This window comes from Glycine max, chromosome 19 (assembly GCF_000004515.6).
Source record: "Glycine max cultivar Williams 82 chromosome 19, Glycine_max_v4.0, whole genome shotgun sequence".
Lineage (NCBI taxonomy): Eukaryota > Viridiplantae > Streptophyta > Magnoliopsida > Fabales > Fabaceae > Glycine > Glycine max.
The window spans coordinates 40103230-40119840 of NC_038255.2; the positions used below are offsets into that span (position 1 = coordinate 40103230).

The window sequence follows — 16611 nt, forward strand, 5'->3', positions numbered from 1 at the left end:
AAAAGCTCAAAGATCAATCAAAGAACAACTCAAGTGAATCAAAGATCAATCAAAGAACAACTCAAGTAAATCAAGAACAATTCAAGAGTTCAAGATAAGAATCAAGAAGAATTCAAGACTCAAGAAGAAAGTCTAGAGACAAGAATCAAGATTCAAGGTTCAAGATCTCAAGAATCAAGATCAAGATTTAAGACTCAAGATTCAAGGATGAAGAGAAGACTTAATCAAGATAAGTATTAAATTTTTTTTCAAAACTTTGAATAGCACATGAGTTTTTGACAAAACCTTTTATCAAAGAGTTTTTACTCTCTGGTAATCGATTACCAGATTATTGTAATCGATTACCAGTAGCAAAATTGTTTTGAAAAAGTTTTCAAATTGAATTTACAACGTTCCAATTATTTTCAAAAAGTTGTAATCAATTACAATGTTTTGGTAATCGATTACCAGTGCCTTTGAACGTTGAAATTCAAATTCAAATGTGAAGAGTCACATCCTTTCACACAAAAGCTTTGTGTAATCAATTACACTAATTTGGTAATCGATTACCAGTGACTGTTTCTGAATAAATCAAAAGATGTAACTCTTCAAAAAGGTTTTGACTTTTTCAAATTGGCTTTAAGTTTTTCTAAAAGTTATAACTCTTCTAAATGGTCTTCTTGGCCAGACATGAAGAGTCTATAAAAGCAAGGCTTTGATTTGCTTTTCAAGACACTTTTTACACTTATTCATACAATCCTTTACAAGCCTTGAATCTCTTTGAACTTCTTCTTCTTCTTTGTACCAAAAGCTTTCTAAAGTTTTCTGATTTTTCTAAACCTTGAAAACTTGTGCTATTCATCTTTTTCATTCTCTTCTCCCTTTGCCAAAAAGAATTCGCCAAGGACTAACCTCCTGAATTCTTTTTGTGTCTCTCTTCTCCCTTTTCCAAAAGAACAAAGGACTAACCGCCTGAATTCTTTTGTGTCTCCCTTCTCCCTTGTCAAAGAATTCAAAACGACACAGTCTGAGAATTCTTTTGATTCTTCCCATTCCCTAATACAAAAGTGTTCAAAGAACTAACCGCCTGAGAATTCTTTTGTATCCCCATTCACAAAGTATCAAAGGTTTAACAACCTGAGATCTTTGTCTCAACACATTGGAGGGTACATCCTTTGTGGTACAAGTAGAAGGTACATCTACTTGGGTTTGACTGAGAACAAGAGAGGGTACATCTCTTGTGGATCAGTTCTAGTGGAGGATACATCCATTAGGTTCAAAGAGAACAAGGGAGGGTACATCCCTTGTGGATCTTTGCTTGTAAATGGATTTTTACAAGGTTGAAAGAAATCTCAAGGACCACAGGTCGCTTGGGGACTAGATGTAGGCACAGGTTGTTGTCGAACCAGTATAAAAACTCTTGTGTGTTTGTTTCCTTCTTCCCTACTCTTTTACTTTCCGCTGTGCATTTAATTTCCGCTTTTACTTTCTGTTAAGTTTCTCTTCTACTCATCATTCTCTTAACAATTTAGTAAAATCCTTAAAAGAGTAATTTTTAATTGGTAAAGGTTTAGAAATAATTAATTCAACCCCCCTTCTTAATTATTCTGAGGCCACTCGATCCAACAGACACTTGTGCGTAGAGAGAAACACTAACCTTGTGAGGAAAGTGAGATAAGCCAAACTTGATTGATTTCCGATACTAACTATTTTCATCTCGATGTTATTTGTGCTTCCATTGTGAGATCATGAAAAATGCAGAAAGGACCAATTGAAAGAGTCTGAGAAAGTGCAGTTATTGAAAGTGTTGGAGCATTCAGAGCCTGCTTTTATTTTGTTTTGCTTGGGGACAAACAAAGTTTTAATTTGGGGGGTTTTGATAACTGCTAAATAATTGCACTTCGATAATAGAAAATTAAGTAAAATTGATTTAAAAAAAATAATTATTTAGCATTTATTTGTGCTTAATTGTTAAGAATTGATGTTTTCTCAAATCTTGGCTGCAGATATAAAAACAGGAGGTGCTAAAAGCAAAAAACTGGAAAAATAACGAAGAAAAGAATAAACCAGCAACAAGGCCCAGCCCAACGTCCCGCTCAACGCGAGCTATGCGCTGAACGTGACCAGAGACACCCGCACTAAGTGGGCAACAAGCGCTAAGCGAGGCAGTGAGCACGAGAATCAGCAGTCGCGCTTAACGAGTAGCACGTACTAAGCACTTGCTAAGCGCGCGCTAAGCGAGGGATGTCACGTTAAGCGAGCCTACGAAGGCTCAAGTCCACTTCAACAGCTATAAATAGAGAGCTAGACCAAGGGAAAAAGACACATCCCCTTTAGGGGAAATCATTTACTCTTTTTCTTTCTTTCACCCCCTCTCATTGTAAAGCTCCATGACCATGAGTAGCTAAACCCCTAGTTAGGGCCTGGCAGGCCTAGAAGCCAAAACGATGTATGATGTACTCTTCACTATTTATCACTGTAATACCAGGTGTTTTCTATTCGATTATCTTTTCTGTTTTTATCTTGCATTATTTATCTTTATATTCTTTTAAGGGTTAGATGCTCGGGAAGGGTAACTTCTAAATAAGATTTAAAAAAAATATGCATGCATTAGTTTTAGGGGTTAGATGCTTGGAAGAGGGTAACTTTAAATAGAACAAAAAGAAAGGATTTCATAAGAAAATCATTGCTAGACATAAATCATTTTATGTCCATGCATTCTTGCAAACATCTAGAATTCATATTTATGCATTTTATTTGTTGAGTATTTGCAAAGAAATTTGGGAGATAGATAAATAAAATAAGTTTGTCATCGTGAGGAATCAGGGATGAGTATTGCTTTTAAAGTGAGTTTGTATTAATATAAGTATAAGTACAATACAAAATGAGTTCCCGTGAATTGTGACAATTTGATACACTTGACAACGAGTTAACATCGTTTTAGCATTTTGTAAGGTTATTCTGTTAACATTTTATGTGGTGCTCTTGGTTCATAATATCAGCGTTATTATATTGCTTGGCTAGGAAGTTTTATTTCGTGGTTCATAATGTTGGTTCTTTGGCCGTACAGAAAGATAGTGGTTAATAAAATAAAAGCAAAATAATTTGATAACTAACTAGCTAACCCTGTAATCACCGAGGCAATTGGGATATTACACACTCACATTTCGATAATTTTACGTTCAAAATTAATTTTGATAGTTACTTTTCAAATATCATTAAATAGTGAAAATCATTTTTTTAATATATGTATCAAAATAAAAATCACATTATTATAAAATTACATTTAATTGAAATCAATTCTATAGAATAATCAAGTTAATGTCATAATCAATTGTAAAAACACTGATCCAATAACAAACTTATTTATTTGTTTCTCTCGGTGTGTGTTTTCTTGTTATTCTTGATAATTCTCTTAATATGTTTCGAATTCTTCGTGAGCATATCATTTCACATCAAATTGTGCTAATTGAATGGTTTGTTTGATGCATGCCTCTTCGATTATATTCTTTTTATCTTCCACTTTTTTTCTAACGAAAACTGAAAATAAATTTGAGATTAAAATTATAATTTTATCTTAAATGATATAGTAAATTGTTAATAATTAATTATTTAAATATATTTAGTGTATAATTTATTTTAATTTTGATTATAATATTTTAAGGATTTAATTTTTTTATCCTTCTAATTTTCAGTAATATGATCTTTAAATGTACTTGACAATCAATTCAAATATTCCTGGCTCTTCTTCGTCGATCTGGACAAGATCTGATGTGTGTTTGGAAGGCGGTGGTCATGAATTGCTGGTGGATGGCTACGAGAATTTAATGGGAGGTATGCATTAAGATTTAATGAGACATTTTTTTTTATCGGCAAAATTAATGTTGCATTTAATTAAAATGTGTGTCATGCAAAATGGATCATGACTTTTACAAAATAGGAACTTCACAGTCTTGCTCTGTACAGTCAGTGGAATTCGTATATTAAATTGGGGTAATACGTTTTTTTCTACATTATTGATTTTATTGCTTCCAAGAGGGGCACATTTACCTCTCACAAGTTACAAGGCCTATCTTGGGGGAATTCATTGTCTCATTTTGTCAAATGGGCATTTAAAGAAAGAAGAGAGCGAGGAAGAACATCCTCGTTTGATAAATGACGAGATATATGATTTTTTTTTACCGTAAAGGAATATGTATACTAAACATTATAAAAAAATAGACCTATAATACAATTTATTCTCTATAATATATTATTTTTTTAATCCTTATAAAATATTTTTCAAAAGATCCTTGTAAAATTATCATTTTGGTTATTGTCTTTGTTATTTATTTTATTTTAGTTATTTTAATATTTTTTTTTGTTTTAGTTCCTATAATAGAATTAAATCTAATTTTTATCCTTACTGTTTTTCTTGTTTGGCCTTTAAATTTTTAATTTTCAAAATGATTCTTCTAAGATTCCTGTTCTATTTTAAGACTTCCCCATAGCATTTTTATTGCACTTATCCCATTTGATAAAATTTCCCATCGATTTTCCAACTCGTTCTGCCATATCTTTTGTTCTGAAACCCGCTGGAAAATCATAAACCCTAATCCAAAATGGACAATGATTAAGATTGACCTTCCCAGGATTTTCTTCTATATTCATTGAATTGAGAACCACCAATCTTCTATCGAAGCACCATGACCCTCCTTCAACCTGTGCTCAATCGTTTTCATGTAGGAACCTAAAGGTGTAAAGGTTCCTTCCTCCTTTGATTTCTACGCCCCATGCACCTTCCAAAATTGCGCTACTGTTGCCATGAAAGCCTCGTTGTTGAAAGATCCCCCGAGTTAGAATCTTCCCTACTAGCAAAGCCTAATTTCTTTCGCTTCCTACCTTCTCACCACTCTCCATCGAAGCTTCAATCTAAACCTCCTCCTCTTTCGTAAACTTCACTTTGCGCCATTGTTCCACATCGTACCCTGTCTCTCACGATCGAGACTCGCTCCTAACTAACCATCCCTCAATGCAGGTAGATCCCTAAATCAATACCAAGAAACAAAATCTCGAAAGAAAACCCTTATGATAATGTCACTAGCAGGAAACTAGCATAGCAAGATGAAAGGACTCATTCATCATGCAAGATGAAGGGGCTTATTGATATACTTGATTTTTACATATAGAGAAAATTCATGTTGTCTTGCCAATGAATCTGACTCCATTTGCATATAGATTAAATTACACTCGCATTTCCTATTTTTTCTCAAATTGCACCGTTTATCCTTCTCTTTATTTACATTACTTTTATCCCTCTTCTGTTAATATCGTTAACCAACATCAATTAAAATATGTGAGTAGACAAAATTGTTCTAACATCTTTGTTATATTCGCATTCACTGTATTTTTTTTTTCTCAAATTACACCTGATATCCTCCCTTTTTTGCATTACTTTTATCTCACCTTCTGTTAATGTCGTTAACAAACATCAATTGAAATATATAAGTAAAAAAATTATCCTAACATCTTTGTTAAATACTAAATAACAAATTAATAGGAGAAAACATTAAAATTTGAAACAAATGATCATATTCAATCAATAGACATTGCAGAGAATATGTCCAACAAAAACGTAACAATCAAACCACACAATACACACCAAAAAATAATTGAACTAAGAAGGAGAAGGAAGGAAGGAATGTTGTCAACACATCTGTATCAACAATGTGAGTTCACGTTCAACAAAAAGTTAGATTTATGTTGAATTAAAGAAAAAAAAATAAAAAATGTTAAAATATTTTCAGAAGAATCCAACGTCAAAGCTTTGCTAAATACTTGTGTGTCAAAGGTCATATTATTGCAAGTTTTGGATTCAAGTGATTCGACATGCAAGACTTTAACTAATCTGAAAGTACTTATTACATCAGATTGTCCGAAGCATATATCTCTCCCAGATAACATTCATCACCTCACAACACTTGAATATTAGCAAATCGGAGGTTGCCCTGAATTATGCAAAAAATGTCAGCCACGTGTCGGAGAGCTTTGGTCCAAAATATCACATATAGAAGGTGTCTTCATTGAAAATCAGGAGGAATGATTTAATAACACAGATATGCGTTGAAGCCCCTTATTCTATTTATTTATTTATTCATTCCTTTTGGTGTGTGTTTTCGATAATGGAGATTGTTGTTCTTGATGGTTCACTTAATTTTTTTTATTATATTTCTTTTATCTTCCACCTTTTCTTTTGTGGAAAACTGAAAATAAATTTGAGATTATAGGAAAAGGCGTTTCAATTGAGAATTTTCTTGATAGTGTGGCAATACAACAATATTTGATTTTTTTAATTTTATTTGTGATTGCTTTTTCTTTCATTTATTTGATATGCATAATCAACTTTGGAAAACATTTGGTAGAAATTTTGGTTTTTGTCCCCGGATTATAGCAAAGGCAACAGTCACTTGCTGAAACATAGGACTAATTGTATACCTCATTATCATGAAGAATTTGTTGGTGTTATTTTCCAGGACAAATAGTTATTTTGTCTTTGAATGTATAATTTGATGATAAATATATCCCTGATGAAAATATAAAATTTAGTCTCCGAAAGTATTAAAAGTGAGACAAATATATCCGACTATTAACATTCATTTGTTACCGTTAATAAACTAGCCTACATGACATAAAGGAATGAATTTGTCATTAAAATGATTGTCAACATAATCATCTTGATTAAATTGAATGAAAATGTCACTAAGATAACATTTTTCAACGTAAATGTACTTATTTTTTGTTGGACGAAAAATGTCAATATTTTTTATTAGATGAAAATATCATCAATTTGTTTTGGACCTAAATGTCAATACGTTTCATTGGAGCAAAATGTCAATAAGTTATCATTATTGGATGAAAATGTCAATAATTTTTTATTGGACCTAAACATCAGTATGTTTCTATTGAACTAATTTGTTAAATACAAACTTTTGTTTCATTTAAGGGTAAAATATAATTTTAGAGTAAATTTTGTCATTCTTTTATCGTTACAAACATAACATTACAATAATCACTTAAAAAAATATATTAACAAAAATAATTTAAACAAACATAATAATAATGATAATATTGATTGTCAATTATAATTTATATGTCACAATATAAATTATTCAAAATAAACATTGTACCAATCATTACAATTTTTTTCAAATTATAATAATTAGTCATAACTTATTATAAACAAAAGATAAATATATCATATATTTCACTTTTTCGAATCTTGATTAGTTTATTAACGGTGACGGATGAAAGTTAACGTTTGTAACATCCATTTTTTCATAAAATAAATTAAAAAAGATTTTATTTAAAAATAAAAAGAGTTTTAGGAAAATAATGGGATTTTTGTAATTAAATAAATAAAGAGAAATAATTTTATTAATTAAAATAATAATTTTGAGGTAAATAAAATAAATATATGTTCTTAGAAAAAAAATGTTTTATTTATTCATTTGATATGGAGTAAAATAAAAAAAATTTCTTCATAAAATGATAAAATAAAAAATATAAAGTAAATGATCAGCTCTGAATACTCTAGTTACAACTAATAGAGACATATTATATTAGTTTTCGAATTGACAATACGTTTTTACAGTTTCTTTTTCTCTCAATTTCGTTTTCTTTTGTTCCTCTCTCAAAATCATCTTTTTTGGCATATACTCGAATTTGTCTCACTAAAACGATGATTTCAAACTCGTTAACAGTCAGATTATCGTGAAATTTGAACACCAGATTCAAAACTTATTTTCTCACATACCCATCGCGGAGACTTTTGAAATAATGTCTGTGGTGAGACAAAATTCCTTTGTATATAACTCTGTTTTTTTCTCATACACCCAAACCTATCCAAATAAAACTATGATTCCAGACTCACACTAGGTTTAGAAAGCATTTTCTCACATCCGTACCATCGGAATTTGTGAAATAATGTCTATGGTAAAAGAAATTTCCCTTGCACAAGATAGGATAATAGAGTTTGAATCTCTTCTCCTTATTTCAAATGTTTGAAAACTCTAGTAGAATAGATGGAAAAACTTGAAAAATCAATTATGGTAATATATGTATTAAACATTATAAAAAATAGACCAATAAAACAATTTGTTCTCTAAAATGTATTATTATTTTGTTTTAATGTTTATAATTTTTTTTCAAAACATCCTTGTAAAATTATCTTTTTGGTGACTGTCTTTGTTAGTTAATTTATTTTAGTTATTTTAATATATTTTTTTCGTATTAATCCTTACTATCTTTTTGGCGACAAATACTAGAGTTGACGAGTGACGGCTTGTATGTTTCCTTCCGATCTCTGGTGTTGGAATTCCTGATAACACAAACCATGGCTCAATTATTTCTCTTCAGCATTGCTGAGTCTCTCATAACAAACTTGCTTCTCATGCTTTCCAAGAAGCTTCTCGGGTGGTGGGTTTGTACGACCATCTCCGAGACCTTAAAAAGACTCTCATTAAAAAGTTTGGTCTCCGAATAATTGATGTTGACACACGAGTTGTTCATAGGAGAGACACGAGTCGCATGACACACTCCCGTGTGAGTGACTCAGATGTGATCGGAAGGGAACATGATAAAGAAAAGATCATAGAGCTTTTGATGCCGCAGAATCCCAATGATGATGACAAAAGTCTCTCTGTTAACCCCATTGTGGGAATTGGAGGCTTGGGAAAAACTACGCTTGCAAAGTTTGTGTTTAATGATAAGAGGATAGATAAGTGTTTCACATTAAAGATGTGGGTGTGTGTTTCTGATGACTTTGACATTAACCAACTCATTATTAAAATCATCAATTCTGCTAATGTTGCTGATGCTCCTCTTCCCCAACAGAATTTAAACATGGTCGATCTGGAGCTATTACAAAATCAACTGAGAAACATACTTGCCGGTCAAAAATTCTTACTTGTCTTGGATGACGTATGGAATGATGACCGTGTTAAATGGGTTGAGCTGAGGAATTTAATAAAGGTAGGGGGTGCTGCAGGAAGTAAAATTCTAGTGACTACACGTATTGATTCCATTGCTTCCATGATGGGGACTGTTACCTCTTACAAGTTACGAAGCCTTTCTCCCGAGAATTCATTGTCTCTTTTTGTCAAATGGGCATTTAAAGAAGGCAAAGAGGAAAAACATCCTCATTTGGTAAATATCGGGAAAGAAATTGTGAAAAAATGCAGAGGGGTTCCATTGGCTGTGAGAACATTGGGGAGTTTACTATTTTCAAAGTTTGAGGCAAATGAATGGGAATATGTGAGAGACAATGAAATTTGGAATTTGCCACAAAAAAAAGATGACATTTTACCTGCACTTAAATTAAGTTATGATTTCTTGCCTTCCTATTTGAGGCAATGTTTTGCATTATTTTCAATTTACCCAAAGGATTATGAATTTAGTAGTGTTGAGGTAACTAGGCTTTGGGAGGCACTTGGTGTCCTTGCACCACCCAGAAAGAATGAGACACCGGAAGATGTTGTCAAACAGTATCTGGATGAATTACTGTCAAGATCTTTCCTTCAAGATTTTATTGATGGTGGCACTATTTGTCAATTTAAAATTCATGATTTGGTGCATGATCTTGCGCTGTTTGTTGCAGAAGATGAGTGTCTTGTCCTAAACTCCCACATTCAAAATATTCCTGAGAATATTCGGCATCTATCTTTTGCTGAATACAATTTTCTTGGAAATTCATTCACCTCAAAATCGGTAGCTGTGAGAACCATAATGTTTTCAAATGGTGCACAAGGAGCCAACGTTGAAGCTTTGCTAAATACTTGTGTGTCAAAGTTCAAATTATTGCGAATTTTGGATTTAAGGGATTCGACATGCAAGACTTTGCCATGTTCCATTGATAAGTTGAAACACTTGAGATATTTCAGCATTCTGAATAATCGCAACATCAAGAGACTCCCCAATTCTATTTGAAAGCTCCAAAATTTGCAATTGTTGAATGTTTTGGGATGCGAGGAGCTGGAAGCATTGCCCAAAGGATTAAGAAAATTGATTAGTCTTCGGCATTTGTATATAAGTACAAAGCAACCTGTTTTGCCTTACAGTGAGATTGCCAACTTGATCTCGCTTGCACAGCTGTCTATTGGATCAAGCCATAATATGGAGTCTATCTTTGGAGGGGTGAAGTTCCCTGCTCTTAAAACATTGTATGTTGCTGACTGTCATAGTCTGAAGTCTTTGCCACTGGCAGTTACAAATTTTCCTGAATTAGAAACTCTGATTGTTAAAGATTGTGTTAATCTGGACTTAGATCTGTGGAAGGACGACCATGAAGAACAAAACCCCAAGTTGAAGTTAAAACTTGTTGGATTTTCACGTTTACCACAGCTGGTGGCCTTGCCTCAATGGCTTCAAGAAACTGCCAACTCCTTACAGTCCTTGTTTATTATGAATTGTGACAATCTTGGAATGCTTCCGGAGTGGCTGTCAACTATGACTAATCTGAAAGTACTTATTATATCAGATTGTCCAAAGCTTACATCTCTCCCGGATAACATCCATCACCTAACCGCACTTGAATGGTTGAGAATTGTCGGTTGTCCTGAACTATGTAGAAAATGCCAGCCCCATGTCGGTGAGTTTTGGTCCAAAATATCACATATCAAAGAAGTCTTCATTGAAGAACCAGAAAAGCTGGAGGAAAAAAAAGACAAATAGGAATGATTTGCTGACACATATAAGCGTTGAAGCTCCTTTGGCAACCCCTGGACGTGGATCAGGAATGGTCAAACGTGAGAAAAGGGGAGACCATGATGTTTGATTTATTCTGTTGGACGTGATTGACGTATTGAAAATCGATTTTGGGTGAAGTTACCCTGGAGCTGCTTCTGCGTCATGGGAGAATCAATTCTCAGATTTCAATGTTGGATTTTTCGTTTTAGTCCTTCACTCTGTTCCATTGTCCATCAAGTCAATGCATGCGTGTGTGTTTTTTTCCACCGCGTATTTTGGATTTTGCTTATTATTCTTATACTGTTATTTTGCTGGGGAACGGCTATATTTGGTGTTGTTGTAGCATTTTATAAGGTTATTTTGTTAACATTTTATTTGGTGCTGTTGGTTCATAATATCAGTGTTATTATATTGCTTGGTTAGGACTAAATGTTATTTCTTTGTTTATAATGTTGGTTCTTTGCCCGTACAATAAAAACAGTGCTTAATAAAATAAAAACAAAACAATTTGGTAACTAACTAGCTAACCCTGTAATCAGCGAGGCAATTGGGATATTACACACTGCCATTTTGGTAAATTATAATGCAAAAGACACCCACAAACAATTAATATCCATTTTGGTAATTTTACCTTCAAAATTAATTTTGATAGTTACTTTTCAAATATTATTAAATTGTGAAAAATAATAGTATTTTTTCCCTCCTCTCCTTTCTACCGAGCCCTTCTCTTCCATTTCCTACCACCATTATTATTCATACTGTTTATTTCCTTTAATTCTAAGGCTTTTGTGTTATCTTCATTTTCCTTTCTATCACAAGGCCTATTATATTTTTAGTAGTTTTTTCATTCTCTTTTTTCCTTATCAACGCAGTCTCTTACATTAGTAATCACACTTAGACAGAGTTTTAGGTATTATGACCTTCATCAGTGGTAGGGCCTGTTTTGTCTGCTTTTCTTTGCTAGTAATCGAGCCCTTGTCCAAGTGACATCCTTCCAGCACCTACACTTCTAAAACACTGGCAGAGTTACTTTTCCTTTTTCTGATATTCTCAGCTCTGTCCCTTTCCCTTTAACCGAATTTGAGTGCTCCTTGTGTCTTTTCAATAACCTCCTTCCAAAGCTCCCAATCTTTACCTCATTCCTCATTCCAGTTACCTTGTTTGCTCTCATGGGAGATGCTTTCATCCCTGTCCCATAGGGTAAATCATCTAGATCAATTTCATTCGTATCTTCTTCCTTACAGTCACTCCTTCATCAAAAGATCCAAGCATTTGCACAAGAAACAAAGACTTCCTAATCTCTCATATTTGAACAAAATCTTCTTTATCATCTTTTCTCCTAGTTTTAGAGTAATTCCCCTCTTTAGTGGCCGAGTTATATCCACTCCTACTCTTATTTTGAAAGATTTTCCCATAACACTTTCATTGCACTTATCCCATTTGATAAAATTCCCCATTGATTTGTCAATTCGCTCTGTCATCTCCTTTATTTTGAAACCCACCAGAAGATCATAAACCCTAATCTAAAATGGACAATGATTAAGATTGACCTCCCCAGGTTTTTCTTCTATATTCATTGAATTGAGAACCACCAATCTTCTATCAAAGCACCATGACCCTCCTTCTTCAACCTGTGCTCGATGCTTTTCATTTGGGAACCTGAAGGTGTAAAGGTTCCTTCCTACTTCATTGATTTCTACACCCCCACTCACCTTGTGAAATTATTTAGATATATTTAGTCTATAATTTATTTTAATTTTGATTATAATATTTTAAAGATTTAATTTTTTTATCCTTCTAATTTTCCGTAATATGATCTTTAAATGTATTGCCAACCAATTCAAATTCCCGACTCTTCTTCGACAAGATCTGATGTGTGTTTGGATCACGACTTTTACAAAATAGGAACTTTACGACAAAAAGGGGTCATTTTTAGAAATTTTTTAAAATGGGTCTGTTTTGAACTTATTTACTTTGGGAGTCTGTTTTTTTATTTGCAGGTAGTGTTATTGTATCAGGCGCTTTTCGCGGATTGGCGACACGTGGCAGGGTCGCGATTGGATGCGTCTGCGGTTGGCCGCCACGTGTCGTGCCCTGCATGCAGGCGTCCTAGGTCATGCCCAGCTGGCAGGTGTGTTGACTGGCGCTGCTGCCCCAGCCTCTCTTCCCTTCCCTCAGCCCCACCCCACGAGCTGTCCCCACCCCGGTTTCTCTTCTCTTCTCTTGGTAAAAAAATTCTAAAAAGGACCCCTTTTGGTATTTTGCCGGAACTTCAGAGTCTTGTTCTATATAAGGGTGAGGCCTGAGCTTAACCTACGATGAATTTTTGAGGCCCGAGCTTGGCCCCTGATAGCCTTTTTAAAAGCCTTTTTATATTTGTTTGCTTTGGGGTAAAAACGTAATAGGAAAGTTAATGGAGAAGGAAACGTTAACCAGAACAGGAAAGCCAAAAAAAATAAAGAGTAATATAAAGGGGCACATGACTCACACCCCTAATTTATAATTAAAGTCTTACTTAATTATAGAAATGGAAGTTATGGAGCAGATTGTACCCAAAAAATAATATAAGTATAAATTGATACCAAAAAATAATATAAATATATATACATATATATAGGTCGGCCTATCAGGCTTATAAGACTTTTTAACAAGCCTAAACCTGATCTATTTAATTTAATAGACTTTTAAAAAAACTTGAGCCTAACCTTTTAATTAAATAGATAAATTCAAGGCAGAGTTTATGTAGGCCAGGTCATAGGTTCTTGTAGGCCAACTTGACCTATTCCCACCCCTAGTTCTATATAGTTAGTGGAATTCGTATAATAAATTGGGGTAATACTTTTTGTGTTATTTACATGGATAGTCTTTTTTAAAAGTTTATTCGGTTAAAATATTTTTTTATTTTATTTAAAAAAACTCTTCTAATAGACACGCCCATTTAAATTTGTAAAGTTCAAAAGACATAAAGCAGAAAGTAATACCTTAAAAGAGTCTTTCATTATAAGTTTAGGCATATTAATTTATTGGAAAGTACGTTGTTTTTTCTGTACACTATTGATTCCATTGCTTCCAAGTGGGGCACAGTTACCTCTCACAAGTTACAAGGCCTATCTTTGGGAGAATTCACTGTCTCTTTTTGTCCAATGGGCATTTAAAGAAAGCAGAGAGGAAGAACATCCTCATTTGGTAAATGACGAGTTATATAATTTTTTTTTACCGTAAAGGAATATGTATACTAAACATTATAAAAAATTAGACCTATAATACAATTTGTTCTCTATAATATATTACTTTTTTAATTCTCATATTTTTTTTTTCAAAAGATCCTTTGTGAAATTATCTTTTTCGTAATTGTCTTTGTTATTTATCTTATTTGAGTTATTTCAATATTTTTTTAATCCCTACAATAATAGGATTAAATATAATTTTTTGTTTCTATAATATACTTTTTTTTTCCTTGTTTGGCCTTTAAATTTTTATTTTTTCAAAATGATTCTTGTAAAATTCCTATTCTATTTCAAGAATTCCCCATAGCATTTTCATTGCACTTATCCCATTTGATAAAATTTCCCATCGATTTGCCAACTCATTTTGCCATCTCCTTTGTTCTGAAACCCGTCCGAAAATCATAAATCCTAATTCAAAATGGGCAATGATTAAGATTGACCTTCCCATGATTTTCTTTTATATTCATCGAATTGAGAACCACCAATCTTCTATCGAAGCACCATGACCCTCCTTCTTCAACTTGCGCTCAATCCTTTTCATTAAGGAACCTGGAGGTGTAAAGGTTCCTTCCTACTTCTTTGATTTCTACACCCTCATGCACCTTTCAAATTTGTGCTATTGTTGCCATAAAAGTCTTGTTGTTGAAAGATCCCTATGTTAGAATCTTCCCTACTAGCAAAGTGTAATTTCTTTCACTTCCTACCTTCTCACCACTCTCTATAGAAGCTTCAATCTAAACCTCCTCCTCTTTCGTAAACTCCACTTTGTGCCATTGTTCCACATCGTACCTTGTCTCTCATGATTAAGACTCCTAACTAACCTTCCCTCAATGCAGGTAGATCCCTAAGTCAAAACCAAGAAACAAAATCTCGGAAGAAAACCCTTACGATACTGTCACTAGCAGGAAACTAGCTTAGCAACATGAAGGGACTCATTCATCATGCAAGATTAAGGGACTTATTGATGTACTTGATTTTTACATATAGAGAAAATTCATGTTGTCTTGCCAATGAGTTTGACTCCATTTGCATATATGATATGCATGGTACTAACCTATGAAGCACGGACACTCCAGTCCCTTGTCGTGTCCGGTGTCCGACACACGTCCGTGTCAGTGTTCGACATCGACACGACACCCGTACAACGTTCTATATTTTGGACATTACAGGTGTTCACGTGTCCGTGTCCGTGTCGTGTTCAGTGTCCGTGTCGGTGTTGGTGCTTCATAGGTACTAACTACTAAGTCTTGACTTATTATTATGCTTGGATATTAGATAACAAGAAGACGTTGCCTAAGATGGCTTGCTGAAGTTAATAAAAATTTGACAAATGTGCAATTGAATTGAGATGACACCGTGTAGTGAAGGGTTAATAGAGTCTATCCGGAGTTACGTTTATTCTTCATCTTCTTAATTCTTGTGTAAGTTTTCCTTCTTAAGTTCAACAAAGAACATGAGAAAAGAAAATTTTGCATTTTTATATAATTCCAAACTTTCTTTTTACTTTAGGCAAGAGATTGCTTATAAAAAAAAACGTAGCACAGCAGGACGTAGATATTGAGAAAATAAAAGCGTAAAGAATAAATGATCAACTTGAATTGATCTCGAAGAGATTCCTAATTAGGTCTTGTGAGGAAAATAGTGCAGTTGTGCTATTTTGAGGTTGTTCTCATCTTTAACTAGCCTATGTGCAATGTTGTATGAGCTAGTTGACTAGTTGTGAATAGCGGATTAATGAGTACTGTAATTAGAGAACCAATTAATTAAGTGAATCAAATATGAGCAGCAAATGAATTCACTACACAGATATAATAAAACTAAAATTTGCTGAAAATATAAAACTATACAAAATATGAGTTCAGAATGCCTAAAAGTTTTATTTGGAAAAGGCTAATTGCTATATATAATAGAAATAATTAGACAGTAAAAGAGAGGATACAAGGTACCAAGATAGCAATCCCAGAAGAAATAAAAGATTATCAACCCATCAATTGTTCCCAATATGCTCTCCCCACTCTTCCAGATAACACACTTCTATGAAGCAAGAAACAGAACGCATTTCTGTTAATCCCGATCCCGAGTGTCACAAAACATTACAACCATCGACTCAATTTTTTTTTCAAACATGCAGTTGGATTTGAATTCCACTGCACAAAAGAGAATTCACAGATCGGAAAATCCTTAAGCCAAGACCCCATTGAAAACAAAATATTGTTCATGACAACTCCAGAGTGCCTAAATAAAAAAGTAACAACTATATATACAAGATACATCTGATCAAATTGGTTTAAAATTTAAATCTGATTCCATCTGATACAATTTTTGGATTAGATTAATTAATTTTAATCTTATTTTTATTTCTTTTGAGAAATTAATTATTGAACAAATGACGAGATATATAATTTTTTTACCGTATGATAATATGTATACTAAACATTATAAAAAATAAACCTATAATATAATTTGTTCTCTATAATATTTTTTTTGTTTTAGTCCTTATACAATATTTTTTTCAAAAGATCCTTGTAAAATTATCTTTTTGGTTACTGTCTTTGTTATTTAATTTATTTTAATATATTTTTTCGTTTTAATCCCTACAATAATAGGATTAAATATATATTTTTTGTTCTTATAATATATTTTTAATTTTCAAAATGATTCTAGTAAAATTCCTATTTTTAGA

The 16611-nt window shown here is 33.0% G+C and overlaps 1 protein-coding gene across 1 annotated transcript; it reads left to right on the forward strand.

The window, feature by feature from the left end:
* Nucleotides 1-3689: 3689 nt before the first annotated feature.
* LOC100779181 (disease resistance protein RGA2) lies at nucleotides 3690-11001 on the forward strand. The gene is given in 2 exon segments (XM_014771671.3): nucleotides 3690-3813; nucleotides 8420-11001. Coding segments are annotated over 2 exon segments (2391 nt in total). The 3' UTR covers nucleotides 10687-11001.
* The last annotated feature ends 5610 nt before the right edge of the window (nucleotides 11002-16611 follow it).